Source organism: Sturnira hondurensis, unplaced genomic scaffold (assembly GCF_014824575.4).
Source record: "Sturnira hondurensis isolate 20B ecotype Veracruz unplaced genomic scaffold, ASM1482457v3 Scaffold0007406, whole genome shotgun sequence".
Classification (NCBI taxonomy): domain Eukaryota; kingdom Metazoa; phylum Chordata; class Mammalia; order Chiroptera; family Phyllostomidae; genus Sturnira; species Sturnira hondurensis.
The window spans coordinates 5,092,152-5,115,733 of record NW_028080037.1 but is presented as its reverse complement, the minus strand read 5'-3'; the positions used below and the strand labels follow the sequence as shown (position 1 = coordinate 5,115,733).

Sequence of the window (23,582 nt, the reverse complement as noted above, 5' to 3'; positions counted from 1 at the left end):
CTAAGTCATTGCCTAGACAGTTTGGGGGATCGGAACGTTTATGAGCATGATGAATGGCCTTTTGGTGAAGAATGGCCTTTTAATGAGCCAGTAAAGTAGAAGTCTGTGACTGCTTTCATAGACTTATGGCACAACGAGTCTAGCAGTTAGCACTTTATTTTTCCTAGCTCCCAGAAAATAGTCACTGACTTCTTAAAAACGCCCAGAGAAATATAATACTTTATACCAACTATATCGAAAATGTTTAAATGGAAACTTTCTTTTAAAGGGAAGAAAAACCACTCAGCGACTGTGTTGCCACAGTTGTCCTGTGAATGTGTCTCAGTGTGTGTGAACTCGTACAGGTCAGGGAGATGTCCCAGTGTCAGAACACAGGTGCTCCCTCTGTTTATCTAATCTGGGCGTTAACACCCGCTGTGGTGTTGGCAGTGGATGCACAGGTGATCCTAGCACTGGCTCTTTGCCTTGTCCTTCCCTCTTTTAAAAGATACACAAGGTTGGGGAGATAGCAGCTGGGCTAGAGTGTTGGTGGCCCTTGGCCCCGCAGTGCCGGGCATTGCAGAACTGCTCTGTTGCCCACCCCTCTGTGTGACACTGACGTGGGGCTCACCCCCTTACTCTGATAGTCCTCAACAGCCTTGCCCTCTAGCCTGCTGAAGTTAGGGTGCCTGGTCCCAAAGTGGTGCTTGCTTGTCCCCATCAGCTCCCTCTGTATCTGTATACGTTTGGGCTTAGCTTTTTAAGAACTTGAGTGGTGATTGGAGAAGGCCGAGAGTCATGGGCTGCTGGGACACCGACTCAGCTCATTGCTCCATCATGGTTTGCTTTGTATCAGTGTGCTGTTGATAGTTACTGGACAGTGGACCCATCTTTTAATGTTGTGCTTTTGATTCTGAAATTGCTCTTTTGGGAAGACATGAATAAATGCATTTATACCTAACCTCCCTGTGTTATTACCAAGGTCTGGTCTGTGTTGAGAGTCACAAAGAATTGGCTTTGGGTTCTTATCTTTAATGAACATGTTGTTATGTAAAATGGCTCCTCATGTTTCCTTCAAAGTTACTCTTAACAAGTAAAATTCTTTCTAAAGGCTGAGATGCTTTTGGAGAGAGTTCACTTTTCTATGTAGTTTAGATAATTCTATGTACTAGATTTTATGAAGCAAGATGAGAGATCCTGGAATAGGGAGAGCCCAGGTGGCTTCTGTGATAAGCTGAGAAAAATTGTGGTCATTGACCCTGAAGATAAGACCTTGACCTTGCCACATACCTGATCCGGTCCCTTATCCCCAGCCCCAATATAATCTGTGCCCATGGGACACAGCGCCAGCTCCAGGGCAGTAGCATGGTGAGGTTAGCCAGATGATGGCCTTGAGCTAGAGAGAGAGAATGTGTGTGTGTGTGTGTGTGTGAGAGAGAGAGAGAGAGAGATTGTTTGAAGTGTTTATGCGCATGTTACCTTTTCAGGAAAACTTAGTTATTATGTTGAGTAAATTTAAACCAATTCGCTTTTAATGTAAAGTATACAGCTGTGTTATGTGAATAAATGCTAGTCTAATGTTAAGAAATAACATCACTTATTTTTTTATGAAAATCGATGGTTTGAATGGAGTCAAATACAGAGATTGGTAATAGCATAAATTAGGCCTTGAGCTTCAAGAAACTCAGTAGATGAGGCGTAGAGGATCTGTTAAGATCATCAGGTGTCAATTGTACACACTGCATTTTTTCTTCCACTTCAGTTTCCACTGGCTCCCTTGCTCAGCAGTATGCACACCCTAATGCTACCCTGCACCCACATACTCCACATCCTCAGCCTTCAGCCACCCCCACCGGACAGCAGCAAAGCCAGCATGGCGGAAGTCACCCTGCACCCAGTCCTGTTCAGGTAAGGAGAGGCTCAGAGGCCTACAGGCATTGCTTCCTCTTCTCCTTGCTGAGCGCTCCCTGCACTTGCCAGGCAGAAGCCAGGCAGCACACGATCAAACACCTCGCACGGCCTTCCGGAGCCATTGCACAGCTCTGCAGGCTGCGTCCCCGGGGCTGGTTTTAAGTCAAAGAATAAGATGACTTGAGTTCTGGAAACATCAGTAATGAAAAATCTAATTTCACGTGGAACGAGAAATTTGCTTGGGACTTTTTTTTTCCATTCCTAATACTTATATGATAGTAAGTGTTTTTTCCTATTAGTTTCTTAAACCATTACCCAAGGTAAGGATCTCTGACATCTGTCTGTCCCCTGGGGCAGCAGTCATGCTTTTGGTCGAGAGCTTGTAACTGCCAGGCTGAGACTGGGGCTTGTACCCCATAAGGGAGGTCTCTGAGTGGGTCCCACCCTGCTCCGACCCCTCCCCCCCAGCCTCGGTGCTGGCCATCGCCCCTCGTCTGGACGGGCTGGCGGGGGGCTTTTCCATGCACGAAGCTCAGCTGTGTGTGTGTGGCCCTTCGCTGCCTTTCATTGGAAGGGTGGTTTTCCTAGCCCTGTCCTGTCACTTCACAGCACCATCAGCACCAGGCTGCACAGGCTCTCCATCTGGCCGGCCCACAGCAGCAGTCGGCCATCTACCACGCGGGGCTCGCTCCGACCCCACCCTCCATGACACCCGCCTCCAATGCGCAGTCACCACAGAGCAGTTTCCCAACAGCACAACAGACCGTCTTTACGATCCATCCTTCTCATGTTCAGCCGGCGTATACCACCCCACCCCATGTGGCCCACGTACCTCAGGTAAACCAGCTTTAGGCAACTTTCTGTAAAGGCCAGGCCGAGTGTGAAGGTTACCAGATAAGCAGCAAAGAGCCAGATGCTCTCCAAGCTAGGAAACCCTGTGTGTGATTTGCCTGTCTCCCTTTTCCCGCTCAAATACATGTGATCTGGCCCTACATGGATGTTCGTGTGGTTTTGTAATGGGATCAGTGAAGTTGCCTAATGGGCAGCCCTTTAACGTTTCCCAGCTGAGAGTGTATAAATATCTTTGACTTTGGAATGCAACCCAGTCCCCCTTTCCTTCCTGTGTCTGCTTCACTGTGTTTAAATAGCTTCATTGAGATATATATATATATGTATGTATGTATGTATGTATGTAGACATACATATATATAGTCTCTCATGTGCTCTTGCACACACACGCACAGAAAGCGTGGCAGGGAGGGTGGCCCGGAACACGTGTCTAACCCTCTGACCGCCCTGGGCCTGCCAGCCCGAGTGTCAGTCACGTGAATCCCAGAGGAACCTCTCCTCTTGTTTTCTCTGGTCACCCACGCATCTGCTTTGACTACGTGTCGTACTTCTTGGAAGGGCTTGGCTGTGTACTTTGGGGCGGCATAACTAGAAGCCGCAAGCACCTAGGTCTTCCTGTTTGTACTGAGCAGCCCTGGATGCACTCTGGAGCCCACCCCCAGTGTCAGCTTCTAAGGGGGAAAGGTGTGGTAGCCACTTGGTGGCTGCTGTCTGCATCAGCGGCTGGCGCAGGTCCAGTGCAATCCAGGGCCAAGTTAGATTCTTAATGAGGGGTTGGAGCCGCACTGAAGTCGGGCTCTAGTGCTGTCCTCGAGGTCCGCCCTGGAAGTGTGGAGGGGGAGTCTGCTGTGTATTCAATGTCTTTGCCACTTTCACAACAGCATGTAGGTGGGTCTAAGCTAGACTGCCTGGCTGAACTCCCTGTCATGTGACACAGTGTGCCATCGAGGCTCTGGCGTGGTAGGGGCTGCAGGTGCGGCTCAGTTGGCACTCTCAGGTGACCTTGTCGTAGAGTTTGACAGCTCCGGGGAGTTGCTGTAGTGTGGCGCACTGCGGGGGACGATTTGCTGTCGATGGCGGGGAGGGGTGCTCTTTTGGTCAGGTGTGGGCCGCACGGTTCGGCTGAATCAGGAGCTTTGTGAGAGCTGGGGTCCGGTAGATGTCGAGCAGTGGCTGGTGGCTAAGTAGGTATGTGGATTTACATGTAGGTTGGGACTCCTGAAAACCTCACTTTTGTGTTCTTGGGCTGAAAGAGCAAAATGGATTAACACAGGGAAGCCCAGGTATGCCATGGGCCCATTTGAATATGTAAGATGAGGACTATGTAAGAAGATGAAACAGCACTTCATTCGAGGCTTACCACGGTGTGGACTTGTGCATGGTAGGGGAGGCACAGAGATGGCTCTTCCTGGCCTGGCCACGTCCCTGCACAGCTGAGATCTGCCTGTTTGGGTTGACGGAAACCTTCCCAACTTAACAGTGACACCAGCTTGAACTCACTGTCGCTTGGTACAGGGACATTGGGCTGGCCTGGGTTCTGTCTTACTGCTCCTCCCTGTCCCGCTGGAGCCATTCGCTGCGTCTTCCTCCTCCTGCTGCTGCATCAGCATGTCTTGTAGCAGAGTGGAGGGGGCCGGGTCTCTTCTCGCATTGCCCTGACTCGGTCTTCACTGAGGTGTGCTGGTGAGCAGGCAAGACGTGGAGGGGTGGGCATTGGGGGGCAAACAAGGAGAGGATCCATAGAACAGAACTCGACAGTCCCTGCTCATAAGGTAATGATCTGCTTTCTGACCTATTTACTGCTTCAGGCCCCACACGGAAGCCAGACTGAAGCATGATTACATCTTGTCTCTGTAGTTGAACGTGTGTGGCCCTTGGGTCGGGGGTCTGATCTTGGTGAAGACCACGCCTCACACGTAGCATCCAGTGATCAGGAGTGCTGAAGGCTAGGACACTGTGGCCTGGTTCCCCCCGGCTCTCCGGGCGTTGCTCCCTCAGCCTTGCAGGGTCGATCTGCTAAAGGGCAAAGCATGTCTGTAGGTCAACTATGCTCTACTAGGGAGTGTCCCCAGAGAAAGGGCCCCAAGGGCCACTGTTGCCTTTTCCTGAGAGCCCCAGCCCCATGAAAGGAACACAGTTGACATGTTGTTTAAGCTGGAGATGTTGCCTGTATGCGTAAAAGAGCTCTCTGTTTCAGGCTCATGTACAGTCAGGAATGGTTCCTTCTCATCCAACTGCCCATGCGCCAATGATGCTAATGACGACACAGCCACCCGGCGGTCCCCAGGCCGCCCTCGCTCAAAGTGCACTACAGCCCATTCCAGTCTCGACAACAGCGCATTTCCCCTATATGACGCACCCTTCAGGTGAGGCGTGTGTGTGCAGGGGCCGCCGGGCACCCCAAAGCATTCTGCTCGCACAGGTCGAATGGCAGGCAGGGCCAGCACTTCAAACCCCACATTTGAGAACTAGCGAGACCCGTCAGTGTGCACAGTAGGGACTGTGACAATCAGCCAGTGCCAGGGCCTGAGGCTTCCGGAGCCGAGTCTGTGTGTGTTCTGATGGTACAGGGTTTGGCTTGAGCAGCAGCAGCAGCATTCTGTGGAGCTGGTGCATGCCTAGGGCTCAGTTGGCCTTCCTTGTTTATGCCAGGTTGGACAGGGCAGCGTCTCCTTCCTGAGTCCCAAAGTCTGACGTGGGGGGCGACCAGCAGGACAGTCTGATTGTAGCTCTGGAGAGAACTACTGCTGAGAAAGCGCTGTGTGCGGATCGGTTCTGAGAGTAGTGTTAGCTCCAGCTACGCCCTGACAGGGAGAGAAGGCTGCGGTCGTGCTGTAATGCTGATGGCTGCCACGGTGAGGTCTCAGTCTGACCTGTTCCTCTGAGGGCAGTGCCGGTGCTTGGCTAGCCTTTGGGGAGGGGGGTCGTTAAGGCCTGTTTTTCTGCCCCATGAGCAACAAGTCTTCTGGGAGTTTATCTGAAGTGGTTTTATGTCTTACTGGTTTGTTTCCACCTCCCCCCTCCCTCTCCCCGTTTTGGTGCAGATGGGAGGGGGGAGTGAACCGACTTTCGAGTCTGGTTCAGCTAGCACCAGGATAGTTCTCAGTCATGTGCTGTGGAGACACTAGGCTAATGTGCGGTGTTGCCAGTTTTCTGTTTAAATATTCACTTTTCTTTTTTACAGTACAAGCCCACCACCAACAGCAGTTGTAAGGCTGCCCTGGAGGAACCGAAAGGCCAAATTCCCTCCTCCCTTCTACTGCTTCTACCAACTGGAAGCACAGAAAACTAGAATTTCATTTATTTTGTTTTTTAAAAATATATGTTGATTTCTTGTAACAGCCGATAGGAATGCTAACAGTTCACTGGCAGTGGAAGATACTTGGACCGAGTAGAGGCATTTAGGGACTTGTGGGCTGTCCCATACTTTCATACGCTGTTTCAGAGTCCTGCAAGTACCCAGCTCTGCTTGCTGAAACTGGAAGTTATTTATTTTTTAATGACCCTCAAAAGTCATGAATACATCAGCTAGCAAAAGTAACAAGAGTGATTCTTGCTGCGATTACTGCTAAAAAAAAAAAAATCAAGACTTGGAACACCCTTTTACTAAACTTGACAAAGTTTCAGTAAATTCTTACCGTCAAACTGATGGATTATTATTTATAAATCAAGTTTGATGAAGTGATCACTGTCTACAGTGATTCGACTTTTAAGTTAAGGGGAAAACTTTTACTTTGTAGATAATATAAAATAAAAACTTTAAAAAAATCAAAAAATAAAAAAAGTTTTAAAAACTGATACCAGTTAGTGTGTGTTTGTATAAGCTGCTAGTTAATATCAAGGCAGGAGGGCTGAGTGTGCTTTCTTAATACCCTGGAAGGTTAGTTGTCAAATGATTTTTCTTCTTCACCTTTAGTTCTGGTTCAAGGTTTCTCTAGAAAAAGACGAGACTGAGATATTCTCTTTGGTGTGGATAGAGATCTGCTTCAGGAGGAAGGCTGGCCAGAGGTGGGCAGCGCTGAAATCCACATCCTCAGCCTGACGCTGATTCTGTAAGCTTCCTTTTTAGAATCTCTGGGACCCGGATGAATGTGTGCGTTAAGTCGGTTGTCCTGATTCAGGCATCTGTCTGTTTTACCAGTAGGGGGCAGGAGATACTGTTTTAAAAAGCTGTGATCCTAGATTTGCCAGAAACTAATATCATATGTCAACTGTAATTGAAAAATAAAAATTCACTGTAAAAAAACAGATGGGGTGGGGGAGAAAAGAAAAACCTTTGATAAAGAGACCCAGAGGGCATAAGAGATGCAGTGATGTACAGAGCGGCTTGTGGCTGTAGGTGCCTAAGTGTCTGTGAATGTCCCCAACTTGTGGGAGGAGGACAGAGGGACACAAGTGTTGAGCAGGGCACAAGTTCTAGAGAGACTTGAGTTGTGATGGATGGAGCCTTTAAATTTTGTTGGCAACAAGTCGAGATCCTGAAAACTTTTTTTAATTCATATGTAGCAATTTGTACACTATAGCAAAATTTGCATTATTCAAGAATAAGTTACTTATACAGTACATAAACAATACATAAAAATTTGCCAAAGACCTTCTGCCTGTAATGGTACAAGATGAATCCATTTTCTGTGTTGTTACAATGTGCTCTTATTCCAACCAAACACTGGAGTCAGGTGCGTCCCTGTGGAGAGGCGGTGGGCAAGGTGCTGCGGGCTCCTCTAGCCTGTGGGAGGTGTCAGAGCCCACGCGACATTGTGATGAGAGACTCAGCCCCGAATGGAAGCATGAAGAAACCACGGGCAACCACTAGGGAAGGGAAGAGTTCAAGGCCTTGACTTTAGGTTAAACTGTTATATAAAAATAGTGTTCTCTGGTCTAAGATTTTAATGATTGCTATTCCTTTTTCCTACACGGTCCAGAAATGATCAAAGGCAGAAGATTTATACCAGATACAGCCGTATGGATTGCTGGTCTAAAATTCAAGGCAGGTTAGTTGACTTAATTCTTTGGTGCTGGTGACTGTTAGTCTGTAAAAGCCCGTTAGAGTCAGACTGAGGGAGCGGTGGTGCTAGGGCAGTCGGGCCGCCCTCGGCGTCTGCCATCAGGGGTACCCGACGAGCCCGCGGCACCAACTGTCCCTTTGGCACCGAGCGCGGGCTCTCAGCAGAGGCTGTGGCCTTGGCCTCTTGCCACCAGCAGTGGTCACGTCGGGACTGGAAGGAGGGTGGCAGGTGCTGTCGTGCTGGGGGCTGGCTGCCACCTGTAGGGTCACTGTGAGGGCGTCCAGCCAAGGGGCCCACTGCTCCCTCTCGTGCACCCCGACCTGCCCTGGCAGAAGGGAGAGGCCTGGGCTCGGTGTCACTTCTTCCCAGGTTGGGACAGGGCTTTCTGTCAGAATGTACTTGAGTTGTCCTGGCAACTCGGACATGTTTAGAAAAAAATGCTTTTCATGAACACTTCACATGGTAGCAGCCTGCAGGTGGGTGACTTCTCGTTCTCTCAGTCTGAGCTTGGGAGCCAGGGCGTCAGAGCTGCTGGGTCAGAGCTGCTCGTTTGCTGTGTCTGGCGTGCCTCTCGGCGCTGCCTGAGGACTCTACGTGGCACAGTTGCTAAGTGAGTGTGCCCCGGCTTGGAGAGGTCATAGCGCAGATGGGGTGGCTGGGGTTTGACCCCTTTCCCGCACCAGTGACCTGTCAGCATTGACTGTCTGTGATGCGCTCTTTAAAAAAGAGAAATTCAAAATAGTGCTTGTTCATCTGGTTCGCCCTTTGTTAGCATTCATTACTTAGAGAAACCTGCTTGGCGGGTAGAAAATTTGTCCTTAGAAATGGACCAAAAGTCTGGATCAGGGTTGGATCTGCTTTACAGCCTGTGAAAACACCCAGGAATGTTGGTTTTAAAAGTAAAAATAAAGAGGTGGCTACTTGCCCCCCAGTGAAAAAACAGAAAACTAAATTCTAGAAGCAAAAGTCTGGCCTCTTAGAGTACAGAGTGCAGCTGGAGGGAGCAGACCAAACCCCAGATAAGGCAGGCAGCAGTTAGTTTTAGGCCAAGGTTTGCCTTCAGCCTGTGACTGACTGATGGGTGTATCGATACACGTTAGAACTATGCTGAACTCCCTAGACTCAAGTTCCTAGGGGCCCCTTCAGTGACCCTGGCTGTACCAAAGGGCTCTGCTGGCCCTGGAAGCAGCTGACTTCACGTCCTGTCACCGAGCTTTGTCTGGGAGGAGCCAGCCCCCCTATGAACTGTATCACTTGGGAAGGAAGCATAGGTGGGAGTCTGTACTGTAGGACCTCCCTGGGTGCTGGAGACGTGTGTGCCCCAGCTCCTCCTCGTGCGGAGCAGGACCGTGCCAGCTGTGGGCTGTCACAGAAGGTCCTCCAGAACTGTGGCCTGGAGTCCTAGCTTCCATTTTGGCTCCAGTGCGAGCTGGAAACCTTTAGTGGGGTAACTTAATAGGCCATTAGCTGGGGGGCTCTGAGCTGGCCCTGCTGGTAAAAGGGTCACGAGACAGGCTCAGAGGCCTTGGTCCCTTCGTGCCTGTCGCTCCCTCACCCCCAGTTTAACTCCTGCCACAGAGCTGCTGTGAAGCGGAGTCCAGTTTTTTACTCATAAGGCACCAGGCTGCAACAGGAACTTGCCACCCTGTTTCAGTTACTGCCTGAATTCCCCTGAAAGGGTGACACGCGTCACTTCTCTGCACTAGTAAGGACAGTGGCTGCTCAGCAGCAGCTGACTGTCATGAGGATTCACTAGACGGCCGGGCACTGGTCAGGTGGGGTTTGCATAGCTGTCTCCGACTGCAGAAACCCGGTGTTAGTTTGAACAGTGCAGCGAAATAAGCAATGCTTGGTTTAGTTTTTAAACCTGAATCCTTTGAAAAATTTATCTGAGGTAAAATGTTTAACATCGTTGTTGAGCTTAGTCGTAAGGCTGAGTGTCGAAGCAGGATGGGTGTGGTCACCTGTGGTGGGGGCCCCGCAGAGCGGCCATGTGCACTGAAGCTACAACGGGAAAACCACGGGGGAATCCAGGGCTGGTAGTGTTTTGGGCTTCCTGATGACCCCCTCCCCTCGGGTGGAAAGTCTGTCATCAGCTAGGACAGTGTCAGTGAAAAAAGGGAACAAGTTTCCGCTGCCTGGTCCGAGGGACCCCGGGCAGGGGCCAGTGGCATCTGCGGACAAGAACTACATCTGTAAACAATAAGGAGAAAGCCAGGCTGAAACTTGGAGGGGCCCTTTAACAGGCCCAGTGGAAGGGTCACGTCCAGACTGGAAGGACGGGTAATAGGGTCCCTCAACTCTCTCTGAAAGGAAGGAAAGGCGGTTACATTCACAAGTCCTGTCTCTGCTCTCGGTGCTTGCTCCCGCCACCTGTCAGAGAGGTGTGTACTGGTTGTCGATGGCCCGCAGGTGGCTCCGGGAGGAGGAGTCCATGTCATAGTCTGAGTCCCGGGCACGGCTGGTGGGCTCTGGCTCCAGGTGCCGCAGGCTGTGGGCCAGCTCCTCGGGCGAAGGCACCAGGTGGAAGATCTGCTCTGGGGGAGAGGACTGGCCTGGGAGGCCCTCCGGGCCGGGCCCTCGTGGACAGCCAGCAGAGCTAAGGTGGGGGAGGCCCAGTTCTGAGTCCCAGCGAGAGAGGGAGAAAGGGAACAGGACAGTGTTGGAGGAACCTGGGGACCAAGTGACAAAGAGACCACACTGTCAGTGCTCACAGGGCAGGGACGTGCTGGAAGGACACAGAACGAGGTCTCTGCCTCCCTGGGTCTGCAGCAGGCCCCCAGGGTCAGCCACCCCCCTTGACCAAGGGGCACTGGGTTCACACCTGGTGGCTGGGAGACGACTACCACGTAGCTGGACAGCCGGACGTCACAGGCAGCTCCGCACTCGAGTGGGATGGGTGAGCGCTGGAAGTGGTGGAGCATGTCCATGACCGAGGGGAAGTGCAGGTGCTGCACTCGGCACTGGCCCCGCTCGGTCAGCGATAGGCGCAGGTGCTGTGGGGGGAGGAGGGGTGGCTCAGGCAGTGGCCGCTACGGGCCTTGAACTTGGGGTGGGGGTACAGCCCCACTTGTCTTGCCCCATACCTTGGCTATGCCCTGGAAGTTGAATGTGAGCACATACTCCCCGCGCCGCGTCTCACTCTGCCGTACCAGGAACACTCCGTGAGCGTCAGGGCCCTGCAGCTGAACCAGCTGAGCTGCCTTCACTCGGGAGATGGGGCCATGGAACCAGGGATAGCAGGATAGGAAGTGATCTGTTTTCTGGCAGGCTGGGTCCAGCAACCCCCCAGGAGAAGCCCCTGCTAGAGAAGATGGGTAATGGTGACCCCTTGTGGGTACCTTATACCCTGGGCTGAGGCTGGGTTCGGACATACTCAGAGCACCAGGGCCCAGACCCACTGACCTTGGTTCAGGGATTCTGTGCTGCCCCTCGGTGAGCTGGACATGCCGGGCTCTGGAGCTGAGGGAATATGCATCTCTGGGTCCACGCTCTCCAGCCTGCTGGAAGAGAGGCTGGGGTTAAGGCTCTGGGCAGATCAGGGTTGGAGGGGAAACGGTGCCAGGAGCAGAGTTGGAGGCACCTTACCCTTGGCCTGTACACTCCCGGAGCTCAGCCATCCATGAATTCAGCTGCTGCTCATCTCCCACCTCAAAGATGATGTCTGTCCGGTCCTTCACCTGGTGGGGAGGAAGGGGACGGCTGTATGGGATCCTTTTGGGGGGGGGGGTTGTCCCTGGGTGCAGAGAGCTGTGTCACTCACCTTCAGCACGAAGGTGTAGAGGTTGTCGGGCATCTCCAGGCGTGTGCATCTCCGGACCTCCTGGACACTGGAGCAGGCTGCTTGTAGCTTGGGCTTTGAACTCTGGGTGACCAAGACAGAGACTCAAGGCTTGCCCCTGATGGCCCTTTTCTGCTGAGTGCATGCTCATGGTGCTGCTAAACGGGCACCCCAGGTCTGGAGGAAGGTCTTGCATTCTGGCTTTCAGGAGCCCGCAGAGGGTCCTTCTAGCCTCTGGAGCACCCCCTACACACACACTGAGGTCCCCAGAGACCTGTGTGGGCTGAGGGTCGACTCCCCTCCACCTGGACATGTGGGCAGTCCAGCACTGACATGTGCTTGCCTGCTCACAGCTCCTCTCTTCCCCCATTGGAGCAAAGAGCCCCTCCTGCAGCCATGTCATGTGGACTGCCTGACCCCTGTCACAAGCCCAGAGAGGACATATGACATGAGGGTCTCTAACCCAAGTCCCATTTCTCTGTGGTGCTGACTGGCTCTGCCAGGAGCCCCAAGTCTGTGTCAGGCCTTTAGCTTCCCACTAGTATGGGTTTCTTCTGGCCTAACAGCGACTCCAGGAAGCACCTCCTGTCACCACAGCTTATGGAAGAAATGCACATCTTGGGGGAGAAGCCATTGGACTCCTGGACGGGAGAGCAGGTTTTGAACGCCAGAACATCCAGTTCCCAAAGCTCACTAATCTGTCCTGACTTCAAGTCTCAGGACAAGGAGGGGCTGGAGGAGCAGCTTAGCCTCAGACCTTTGGGTCTTCTGTCAGCATGCCCGAAGGGGCAAGCCTGGCAGGGCCAGCCCCAGTCACAGCCTCGAACCCAGGAGTCTGCCCTGACATCCCCCACACACAAGCTTCAGAATAGGCGAGAATCGGTCCCCAAACCCTTGGCCAGCGACGGTGGCTACTTCCAGCAGAGGCCAGAAGAAGGTAAGAATGGTGGAAAGAGCCAGAGATGCACTGGGGACAGGAGGCCCAGCTGAGCTCCCCTGTCTCCATGGGTTGTTTCTCCAAGGGCCAGGAGGTAGCTGGGCGCTGCTGGGGAATACCGCGACCCCTAAAGCGCCAGCACAGGGTGGGGGAGGTGGAAACAAGAGTCAGACTTGGGAGGAGCCAACCTCCACCACCTCTGCCCAGAAGGGCACATCTTGGCCAGGAGCTGCCTTTTCCAAAAGGTGGTGGAAGAACTGATCCCCACAGAGATGTGCTTAACCGTGCTGTGGACACACAGCCCCTCCCCATCAGCAGGGAGGCCAATGAACAGAGAGAGGAAAGGGCAGCCTGGCAAGAGGGCTGGCTCATGCCCCACAGGGCTCCTGGGAGGTCCTGGTCCTGCCCGTTGGACACAACAGTCTGCAGACAGCAGCAGCCCTCGAGGAAACACTACTAGCCTTGGCCCGGGGTTTGCCGCGTTGTTGCACTAATGGTGCGAATGAGGAAGCGAGGGGTTGCACAACTAGTCAGTCCCAGCCTTTTCACCTTTCCAGGTTGTCTCCCGTGTCCCCTGCACCCCGACATCTCAGCCTGGGAGTCAGATGTGGGGGGCACAGCAGCCTCACCCAGTACTACACAGGCACACCAGCACACTTGGGGAGTGGGGCCTCTGTGCCCCGCAGCCTTCATAGCCAGCCGGTCCCTCGGAGCCCCCGTTTCCTGTCTGCAAAATGGGTGAGGTACAAAGGGCTGTTTCCTTCCTTTCTGCTTCTGCAGTTGGCCCTGCCTGGCCCCCCCCGCCCTCCCTGCTGGCTCCTGGCCTCAGGATCATGGAGAGGAAGTAGGCCAGGCCAAGAGGGGAACAGGCCTAGTCTCCCTTTCAGTTCTGCTCCAGGCCTGGCCACGAGCCCAGCCCCAGTGAGTGCAGAGATTAAGCAGCAAAGCCACTGGTTTCACTCTGAATGTGGAGCCCTCCGTGCCAGCTCCACCCCCAGCAGCTGAGGAACTGCTGACCTGGCGGGCAGTGGTAAGGACAGGGTTCCCCTGCACACCCACGGAGCCCCGGCTGCACAGATGATGTTCAACTCCTGGCTCCCATCTGCCTGCAGGGCGAGCCACTCACGGTGGCCCTGGGACCCTGAGAACTGNGCAGCAAAGCCACTGGTTTCACTCTGAATGTGGAGCCCTCCGTGCCAGCTCCACCCCCAGCAGCTGAGGAACTGCTGACCTGGCGGGCAGTGGTAAGGACAGGGTTCCCCTGCACACCCACGGAGCCCCGGCTGCACAGATGATGTTCAACTCCTGGCTCCCATCTGCCTGCAGGGCGAGCCTGACATGGGGTCTTCCAACACTCACGGTGGCCCTGGGACCCTGAGAACTGCCCCCGTTGGCCCGTTTGTCTGCCCAGAGTCGCACGGCTCTGGGTGCAGAGCTGGGATCTGAAGCAGTGGGTCTGACTCCATGCTGCCCCAGGTCCGGGGGGCAGGTGGGAGCAACACGGAGACAGGACAGCCACGCCTGTGGTCAGGCTGGAGCAGGACTCAGAGCACCAGCCACTGTGTGGGGGAAAAAGCGGGTGCCTTCCCAGTTCAGAGATGTGCTGACCAAGAACCGTGATGGAGAAAAGCAAACCCAAACCCAGCAGCCTCAGGAACACTGGGGGCGCCGGTCTTCCCTTCTCTCGTGCCCTAGTTCACCTGCCTTGCAGAGCAAGCCCGGCCCCCAAGCGGCTGCTCTGGGGACCCCCCTGGGAGTCACACTGCTTAGGTAAGCAAAACAGCCCAGCCACTGGAGGTGCTTGTGGTGCACGCAGCTGAGTCACCCACCACGTCCTGCAGCGTCCACTCCTGGGGAGCATGGCTGGCTCCCCACAGCCACTGTGGCGCCGGTGCTGGCCACTAAGAAGCTCTGACACTGTCCTCACAGAAGGGCTGGCATTTCTACAGCTGCTGCTGTCTGAGCTTGGATCCCCTTATCCCTCTGGGCTTCAGGGTCCAGGCCTCACCCTTCTGTTTCTTGCACAGCCCTGGACAAGTGGCTCAGCCCTCCTGCCTTACTTAGTTCGCTCACCCGGAGGAGCTCTTCTGGGCTTCGGAACAGCCTCTCTCCACAGGGCTGATGTGACTAGCTGGGGCCTGAGGCCGAGGGTCCACTGCAGGGCAGGGCGCTCCAGGGCACACACCTGTGCACCCCCCCCCAAGCGTGGTAGGCCCTGCTTGTAACGCGCATAATGTGCCCTTCAGCATGCTGCAGTGGTGCTCACACGTGCTGTGCCCTACATGCCCTAAGCTAAGGGGAATACAAAGCAGTGTAGTCCATGTTAAAATAAAGTGTGTCTCACTGTGAGTGACTGTGCCCATGATATACTTGGGTGTCTCTGAGTTTGTTTTTAAAAACCAAAGAACCTGAAGGAGCCAGAGGGCAGGGTGAGCCTGGGAGGGCGGTTAATCTGTTCAGTGGGCACTGAAACTAGGCAGAAGCTTCCATGCACCTCTGTGTAACACAGCGAGTTCTGGCTCCCATGTGGGGCCAGACCCTGCTGTGACCACCTCTTCTGCAGGGAAATGGAGCAGCAAAGGGCCCAGCGCGGGGGCTCCATGGTAGGGAGGGGCAGTTCAGACCCTCACATTGGCCTTGTTCCATGTACTGTGACCCACCTGGCCACCAAAGGGGCCTCTATTCTCCAGCAAAAGCCTAGAGGAGAGACCCCCCCCCCGGGTGTCCCCCAGGCCACCCCAGCTCTTCAAAGCCCTATCTCCACGGGCTTTGGGCCCACCTGTCCCATGACAGGAGCAGTGGCCCAGGAACTAGGGGACGGCATCCTGCCCAATGTCTAGGTTCACGCCCCACGCCTCAGCCAGACCAGCTGTGCCCCTGAGCTGGCGTCTCGGCGGCACAGCTCAGTACCTTCTGGGCTTTCAGCACAGTGCCGACTGCAGCCTCGGCCTCCACGGGAACAGCAGGCAGAGGAACCCTGCCGACCCCACCCTCCCAGTAAGGGAGGGTGGGGGACCCTGGAAACCCAAAGGCTCAGCCAATGCCAGCTCCCGGTCGGGTCGCCGATCCCCCGCCCACCCAGGGCCCACAGTGGGTGCCACCTGGATGAATGAGCAAAACAAAGTGAAATGTCACCACAGAAAACTCGCACTAAAGTCTCCCTGAATGGTACCAGAACTGCCTGGAACGAAGGAAACGTCCTTATTCCAGAAAGGGTCTTAGGCGGCTCACAGGGCCACCCGGACGGGGAATCCCAGGTGCGCGGGTTCACTGAGCCTCGCGGGGCCAACGCCAAGGTGCATCCGGAGCAGCAGCCTCGGTCACAGCGGGGCACTGAAGGCTGCGCCGGCGCAGAGGACCCTGGTGAAGCCCCGTGTCCCGCGAGAAACCCTCGCACGATGGGCACTTCTGTGAGGGCTTAGCGAGACGGTGAGCACAACGGCGCTCGGCGCTCCCCGCTGATCGGGAGAGCCCCGGGGAGCGGCAACAGTTCGGGAACCCGGGCTCGGGAGCTCTGCACTGCGCCCCGTCAGCGGACCCTGCGCTCAGCGAGGCCTCCCTGCCCCTGCCCTCTTTCTGTCCAGCAGGTCGCAGCGTGCGTGGCTGTGCACGTCTGCTGGAACCTCCGGAGTGGAGACACGGGCGGGGGCGGGGGGAGCTCCTGGGGGATGAGGGAACGGGGAGAGCCCACGCCCAGCAGCCAGGAAGGGCTGCCAGGCCCACGGGAGGGCAGGGAAGTCGGCTGGGACTGGCCAGAGCCTTCGCAGCACCCTTCGGTGAGCCCCTGCTGGGCGCCTCGACTCTCCACCCGTGGCTTCAGGACGGCTGGGTTCACAGACCGCCCCCATTTCGAACATGTTCTAAATTTCACAGCAAAGGGCATCATGTCAAGGAATGCGGGTGCCGGGGACCAAGAAAGTAGGAGGTCACTGCTCTCGAGTAAATGACAGTCTTCAATGTTCATTAACTACACAGTGACACTCTGGTGAGAAACTCCCACCGCCCTGCTCTGGGCTGAGGACCAGTGAGTGGAATGGGCCCTACCTTCACCGCCACCGCAGCAGCTCCTGAAGCTGGTGGTTTGTCCCCACCTCCCACTGGAGGAGAGAAGGCTAAGAAAACCTCCACGGGGACAGCATGGGGAACACGCCACCTCTTCCGGACGAGAGCCTGCAGAAGGGGGCCATCCCCGCCACCCTACCCAGGCACTAGGGAGCTACCGGAGACCTGAAGGAGGCAGAGGAGTTGCCCACAGGGATCCCCCATGATGGGGTGAGGAGCCGGAAAACAGGGTGACATTCTTGTGCCCTCTGAGGTGCTGCCACCTAGAAGTCCTGCTCCGAGCTATAGCCAGCTCCAGCTGCCTCCCATTGGCCCCCAAAACTCAGTTGTGGGCCTCACTGCACTAAGCCAGGAAGGCCAAGTCCTCACTGTGGGCCCAGGGACCCTGCATGACCTAGTCCTTATTAGCACCTTGACTTCGGCCCCTCTCCCTCACACTCTGCTCCAGCCAGAGTTGAATGAACCAAGCGTGCTCCACCCCAGGACCTCTGCACCTGCTGCTCCCGCTGACAGGCAGTTAGTTCCTCTGACTCCACCAAACCTTGCTCTTCTCAGACCCTCAGCTAAAGTGTCACCTCGGGCAGGCCCTCACTGCCACAGAACAGTGTTCCTTTGCCGCACTTACCACCTGTGAGGCAGGCTCTGGGGGGGCTTTGTCTTGTTCGTGGGGGATTTCCCAGCCCCCAAGCACAGGTTCTGGTGTGTTGGACCTGCTCAGTTTTATTCCCACAAGTATTTGTCATCAGCCTCTTGTTTGCTGAGTGTCATGAGTGCTGGGGGTCAGTGAGGCAGAGGCCCACTGCAGGCACCCCACACTGCGTGGGCTAAGGAGGAGGGGGGTGCTGCAGGGGGTGGGATGAGGGCTGTCTCCCACCCCGCTGCAACAGAAGACTGGCTTAGGAGCAATCTTGGACCCCCGACCCCAGCACGGTGACCAAGCCCGAGCCACAGGCGAAGGAGTGGAGGCCCCCGGCAGGCCAAGGCACTTGCCCTGCCATAGAGGAGGAGCTGAGGCAGGCCCAGGCCCAGGCCCAGGCTCCGGGCTCTCCCGCTGCAGGTCTTGGCGGAGAATGCCTCCCCTCCTCGAGGGAGCCCTCTCTGGTCACACCATGGTCAGTGCGATTCCTGTGCCTGGGGCTTATCGGGCCCGGCCACCGTTTCCTGGTGATGTGACTGCCCCCACCTTCTGCCTGGGAGTTCCTCTGGGGGTGGGGACAGGGCGCCCAGCCTTGTTCCCAGCTGGGGCCCAGCACCAGGTCTGGCCCAGAGGAGAGCCACCTGCGTGGGGAGTGGCTGGGTGGCCGCCTGGGGCCCCAGCCCTCAGAGGTCTGGGGAGCAGAGGCCGACACGGGGTGTGGCCAGTTATCTTGCCCCCTGTTCCCAAGCTCCTCTGGGGGGAACTGGAGGCAGGGAGCCGGTCCCAGGGACTGAACCAACGTTGGACATAAGGGTCACGGGTCCCTTCCCTCCTCTGCCCTCGACCAGGGCTGCAGGCCCCCTTGCTTCAGATGCCCATGCCGGCCACTTCTGCTGGGTGACCCCTGAGAACACCACATTGCTTCTCGGTGCATTTGCTTCCTCATCTGCGAAACAGAGGTGATGGCCGCACACCCCCTCCAGGCTCCCGTAGGGAACCCGCCCGCTTCCCTGAGCACACGGTAGCCTCCCAGACTGCCCCCCACTCTCGTCCCCACGGGCCAGATCTCCCCCTTGGGTTGCCCCCACAGAGAAGCAGGAAAGGGACCAAAGAAGCTTCCAGAAAAGCCACATGGATCAGGTCAGCTTTCCCCTTTTCTTGGCAAATAAATAAGAGTGCCCCCAAGTGCCAGAAACAGACCTCCCCAGAGCCAGGGAAAAACGGGAGGCGCAGACCCTCAAATGTAACCAGCCTGCTCCCAGACAGGGTCTCCCCATCCTCTGGGCAGGTGGTACCCAGTCACACCCCGAGTGACCGGGCACTGGACCCCCTGGGTCCTCCACACTTGGACCCTCCAAGGCCCCAGGAGGCTGGGGGAGGCGGGGGAACTAGCCAGAGATGCTGGACTGTCAGGTTGGGGCCTGATGCACCCCACCTGCAGGGAGGCCCCCCAACGTCAGACAGACTCACAGTGACACAGTCACAAAGCCCCCTCTCAGAGAGATGGAGACCACCCCCCCACACACAGAATCACAGTGACAGGGACACAAAGCCCCTCTCACATGCTGGAGCAACCTCCCCCTACAGAGACAAACACCCAGGGACAGAGACCCCCATAGAGAGAGACCCCCCCCAACACACACGACCAGCCTAGGATCCCACAGCCACCCGCCCTGCCCCCAGAAGTGGGGGGCGCCCTAGCCCGCTGTGAGGACCGGCCTGTACTCTGCTCTGAGGCCTGCCCATGGCAGGGTCACACCCAAGGTGAGGGTGGCAGTGCCTAATAGGGGCTACCCCTGAAGTCCACGTGGGCGCGACTGGACAGGCAAGCCAGGATGCTGATCACCCACGGGCACCTTCACAGCTCATCTCGTCTCCGCCTCAGAGTGACGGACATCCAGGCCACACCCCAGCTTCAGCTGGGGCCGGGTGTCCTGGGACAGGACTTGTGAGGCAGGAATGAGGGGGCCAGGCTACCCAGGGACACCCTCTGCCTTTGTCCCCTCCACATAGGCCCCCTTTCCTGCCAAGCCTTTGGCTCTCGGGTGACATGAGGATAAATGGCCGTCTGGCCTCTGGAGCTGAGCGGCTGTGAAGAGTGGGCTGTCGTGGGCTGTTGTGGGCTGTTGTGGGCTGTTACAGGCTGCTCGGCACCGGGCCTTGGTGGTCCCTGCACCACAGGCCTGGACTGTCACCATGGGCACAGGGGCCTCGGAAGCACCCAGCCTGCACGCTGTAGGCCCCAGTAACCATGTGTCTGGATCAGGGTCACAGGCCCAGCCAGACCCTGTCCCCTGCTGCAAACCAGCTGCCGCCACCCACAGCTCGAGTGACCACATCCTGCTCCTGGCGTCCCTGTCAGGAATGCTCCCTGTCCCCCACTGTTCCCATGTGTCCAGAGCCCCCAGGCTAGTGTGCCCTGTCCCCAGCCACACCTTTACCCAGCCTAGGCCTCCCTCACACAGGGCCGTTCATGGCCACTCAGTCCTAGGACGCTCCAGGCCACGAGGGCTTGGCAGCCCCTCCAGAGAACAGGGAAAGCCATGGCTCTGTGAGGCCATGTCACTCGTCCAGGCCCTGTGTGGGGAGGGGACATGCCCAGCATCAAACCTGGTACTGCCGCCCCAGCCTTCCTGTGGGCTCTGTGGACCCCACGCCCTGGGAAGACAGACGGGCCCACGGTGGCCTGTGGGGGACCGCGATGGGCATCGCAGGGCCGGGGAGGCCAGAGCCACTAAGCCCCCAGGGGCCCGACTGAGGTGCCCGCCTCCCAGCCCCGCTGCAGAGCCCCAACAGACTGGGGAAGCCCCACGGCCCGGCCAGACCCAGCACCTGCCCTGCACCTGCAGAGGGTGCAAAGAGTTGTGGCTAAAAACCAACAAAAACGTCCGCCACTGGCCTGGATGGGGATGAGCCAGAGGGGAGGGGGCTCATCACCACTAAGATCCCCGAAGCCCTGGACGGTAGCTGCCGGCTGCCTTCGAAGAATGATGAGTCAGAAGAAGAGGTGACAGTGAGGCCCCTGGAGCTTGAGGGGCTGCGGGGATACCAGGAAGGCTCGGAGCTGGCAGAACCCTGGGCTGAGCCGACAGAAAGGAGCCCCAGAAGCTGGCCAGGTCACAGCTGCGGCCACCACGCTAACACTCCCCCTCTCTGACCTGTTTATCCTGCGTTTAGTGAGCACTTACTATGTGATATGCCCTGAAGCACAGCCTCTTACTGACATCAAAAGCACAACAGGAAATCACACCAGCCACAAATAAAAGCCAGCTGGATTAAATAATTAAAAGTGAAAGACAAAGCCTAAATGAGTATCTGAGCCCAGGCCTCTCTAAGCAGAAAAAGCAAAGAATGAAGCCATGAAGGAAAAAGTCACTGGATTTCACTGTCCAGACTTAAAAACCTCCATAAGCCAAGAAACGAGATTGAAATTGAAAAGTCAAATGGCAAACTAGGGGAATCTCACGCAACACATGACAGGGAGCTAACGTCACGCAAGGACTCTTGCCAAGCAACAAGAAAGGCAGACGGTGCAGGAGACGAGCACACAAAGCAAATGGCCTGCAAGTCACAAAAAATGCATTTGACCAAGAAACAGAAGAGCAACCGCCAAGATCTGTAGGGACAGAAAGTCAATTGGTGGTTGCCAGGGGCTAGGGTTTGGGGACAGGAAGTGGGCCTGCCTGCTGATAGGCACAGGGTTTCTCCCTGGGGCGATGTTGATTTTGTGTTATCTGAATTGCATCTCACCCCTGCTGGTGATCAGAAAGGGTGAGAGACCCACTTTTCGCCTGGAAGTCAGCAAAGGATTTTCCCCCAACACCCAGTGCTCGGGCCACTGGCGAGAAGACAAGTGGGTATAACTGTTCTGAAAAGCTCTTTGAAAGGGGGACCTCACACGCTTTAGAAATGGCTGGTAAGCCCAGGAAAAGATGCTTGGGGTCCCCAGCCGTCAGGGAAGCTCGGGTGGAAACCACCGGAGGAAGACGGCTCTAATCGGAAAGGCGGCAGCAGCGAGAGTCAGGAGAAGCTGGAGAAATCACTGGCTGGGGCATAAAGGGTCCGGGGCTTTGAAGGCCAGCTGGGTCAGTTCTTCGAATATTCAGCACCCAGTTGGCGCCAAACCCAGCAACTCCGCTCTGCAGATGCGGCCCAGAGGCCGTGAGGCCCTGCGTCCACACAGAACGCACCCCACATGTCCCGTTTCAGGGCGCATCACAGGTGTTGCGCTTGTCTACACCCTGAAAACCAGACGCCCCCCCTTCAACAAGAAGGCCGTGACTCGCCAGGCCTGGAAGGGAGCCCACAGTGTCCTCAAGATCTGCCCGCAACCCCGTGTGCCCGGCAGCGGTATCACGTCCAAACCACCCGGACGTGAAAACCCAACAACATCCACCCGGAGACGAGTGGAAGAGCAAAACGTGAACCTTGAAAACATGACACGAAGTCAAAGGAGTCAGTCCCAAACGACCACCTGCTGTCAGAGTCCATTTACGCAAAGAGAATAGAACAGGCGAAGAGAATAGAACAGGCAAACCGAGAGGCAGAAAGCGGATGAGCGGCCGCCTGGGGCCGGGGGAGGGGCTGCCAGGGGTCTGGTTCTTTATGAGATGATGAGAACCTTGTACAGTTAGATCCCGGGGAGGGTCGGCACTGAAATCCCGTGCACACCTGAGACAAACTGCTTCCACGCACGTCCCTGGCGTCTCGGCAGAGCTCAGAGACAGCACGCGCCTCTGCGAGCTCAGCAGGCTCCGAACGCTGCCCCGGCCGGCACTCCCCCTGTAGGGCCTTGGCCCGAGGAGACACTCAGCAATGAGCACCAGGATTCAGGGATGCCACGTTCGTCACAGGGCTGTCTATTTGAACAGAAATGTCAGAAATGGTAGAAATAGGAATCTAGATGATTACAGATAAACACATCACGACCTAACTGCAGAAATGAAATACTGGGTAGCCAGTATTTTAAAGAAGACATTCTTGGAAAATATTTGAGATAACAGAAGACCTCGCAAAACACGCAAGTGGAAAAAAAGGCAGGCGCAGGCCTGCGCCACAGGTGCAGGCGTTTTGTCCGAAAGTTCCCACCTGTGTTTCCGGCACCCTCCGCGAGTGCCTGGCACACGGCAGAGCTGAGGGAGAGGTGCCGGGGGAAGTCAGAGAACGAGAAGGGAAAGAGACCTCGGAGACAACTGCCGGCATGGAAACACTCATTCTCTGGGTGGCAGGGCTGTGGGTGGTGTTTCAGTTACTTTTTTACAATTCCTTCCATGAGCTTTATTCATTGAAAAAACAAAAGCAGAAACATTAGGAACTCAAACTTGGAGGCCCTTGGCAGGTTAGTTTCCTAGATTACACGAAGGTTTGAGATGAGACGAGGCAGGGTCCCCCGCTGCGGTGGGTCCCGGAGAAGTCCCCCTTGGCTGCTGCTGGGGCCTTTCAGCACCCCCACTCGCTCAGCACTGTCGGGAGTCAAGTCAGGCCTGTGACGAGACGATCCCAGGCAACAGCCACAATGAGGGGGGACCCAGGGTACCCACTGGCCTCAAAGGCTGAGGTGCATGGGCCTAGGAAACACAGGGGCCTCCTCCCCAGCGCAGGGAGGACATAGGAGAAAGGGGTGTGGGGCCCCAAAAAGGAAGCTGAGGTGGCCCCTCCTGCCCTGGGGGAGGAAGCTACCCCCCCCCTACAGTGAGGGCTGGCCGCTCAGAACACAGAGATCTCTTCTTGTGCGTGTTGGTTTCCTTTCCATTCACAGAGAAGTGGGTGGGGGATTTCCAGCAGCACCGCCCGCCTGTGGGCTTGTCAGCTGGTGCCCAGGCCGGGCCACGGCGAGGCCGGCCAGGTCGCCACCCATCACTGGGAGGGCATCCGGGGACCCACCTCTGGACGTGGCCACCCCTACACAGGAAGCCCCTTCTTCTGCCTCTCAGGGTGGGGACCTTGTGCCAGGGCCTCCCTGAGCCTATTTTGACTCTTAATCGCCCAGCAAGGCAAGGGCTGATGTTCCATTTTCCAGACTGGGAAACTGAGGCTCAGAGAGGCCAGGCCATCAACCAAACCCCTCCCTGGCCTCCAGTCCAAAGCCCAGACTCTGCAGTGCCGGGCTCCTCCTAAAACCCAGTCCCCCCAAAAACACCATAGAAGATGACCTCCCAACAAGCTGGTGGCAGCAGATGGGCCCCGTGCAGCAGGAGGGGACGTGGAACGGCCCCAGCATCGCCTGAGACTTTAATAAATGATCAGAAATGAACACTGCCCCCACCCTCCCCCCGCTGGAATCGGGGCCCTTTCTCCTCTGTGGATTCACAGGATTCAAGCTGAGGGGAAGCCCGGCGATGCCATCTGCCCGCGGTTTCAGCGTGGTCGGGGCTGGCTTCTAAGCGGCAAAGCAGTTTTCAAAAACAACCTCACACGGAA

At 56.1% G+C, this 23,582-nt stretch overlaps 2 protein-coding genes across 14 annotated transcripts in view; one reads left to right on the top strand and one right to left on the bottom strand.

The window, feature by feature from the left end:
- Nucleotides 1-6,322, top strand: part of ATXN2 (ataxin 2) — a 100,914-nt gene extending 94,592 nt beyond the window's left edge. For 7 of the 8 annotated variants that reach the window (XM_037052103.1, XM_037052096.1, XM_037052098.1 and 4 more), the window contains 4 exons: nucleotides 1,742-1,887; nucleotides 2,500-2,727; nucleotides 4,937-5,105; nucleotides 5,924-6,322. In XM_037052103.1, the coding sequence (XP_036907998.1) occupies nucleotides 1,742-1,887; nucleotides 2,500-2,727; nucleotides 4,937-5,105; nucleotides 5,924-5,952 (572 nt within the window). In that variant the 3' untranslated portion in view covers nucleotides 5,953-6,322. The remainder of the gene's footprint in view (nucleotides 1-1,741; nucleotides 1,888-2,499; nucleotides 2,728-4,936; nucleotides 5,106-5,923) is intronic. The other variant, XM_037052102.1, reaches the window with a different exon arrangement.
- Nucleotides 6,323-7,215: 893 nt separating this feature from the next.
- SH2B3 (SH2B adaptor protein 3) overlaps nucleotides 7,216-23,582 on the bottom strand; it is a 34,196-nt gene continuing 17,829 nt past the window's right edge. For 2 of the 6 annotated variants that reach the window (XM_037052110.1, XM_037052105.1), the window contains exons 3-8: nucleotides 11,509-11,610; nucleotides 11,334-11,425; nucleotides 11,151-11,248; nucleotides 10,832-11,049; nucleotides 10,570-10,741; nucleotides 7,216-10,417 (exon numbers count right to left, since the gene is read on the bottom strand). In XM_037052110.1, the coding sequence (XP_036908005.1) occupies nucleotides 10,122-10,417; nucleotides 10,570-10,741; nucleotides 10,832-11,049; nucleotides 11,151-11,248; nucleotides 11,334-11,425; nucleotides 11,509-11,610 (978 nt within the window). In that variant the 3' untranslated portion in view covers nucleotides 7,216-10,121. The remainder of the gene's footprint in view (nucleotides 10,418-10,569; nucleotides 10,742-10,831; nucleotides 11,050-11,150; nucleotides 11,249-11,333; nucleotides 11,426-11,508; nucleotides 11,611-23,582) is intronic. The other 4 variants (XM_037052109.1, XM_037052107.1, XM_037052106.1 and 1 more) reach the window with 4 other exon arrangements.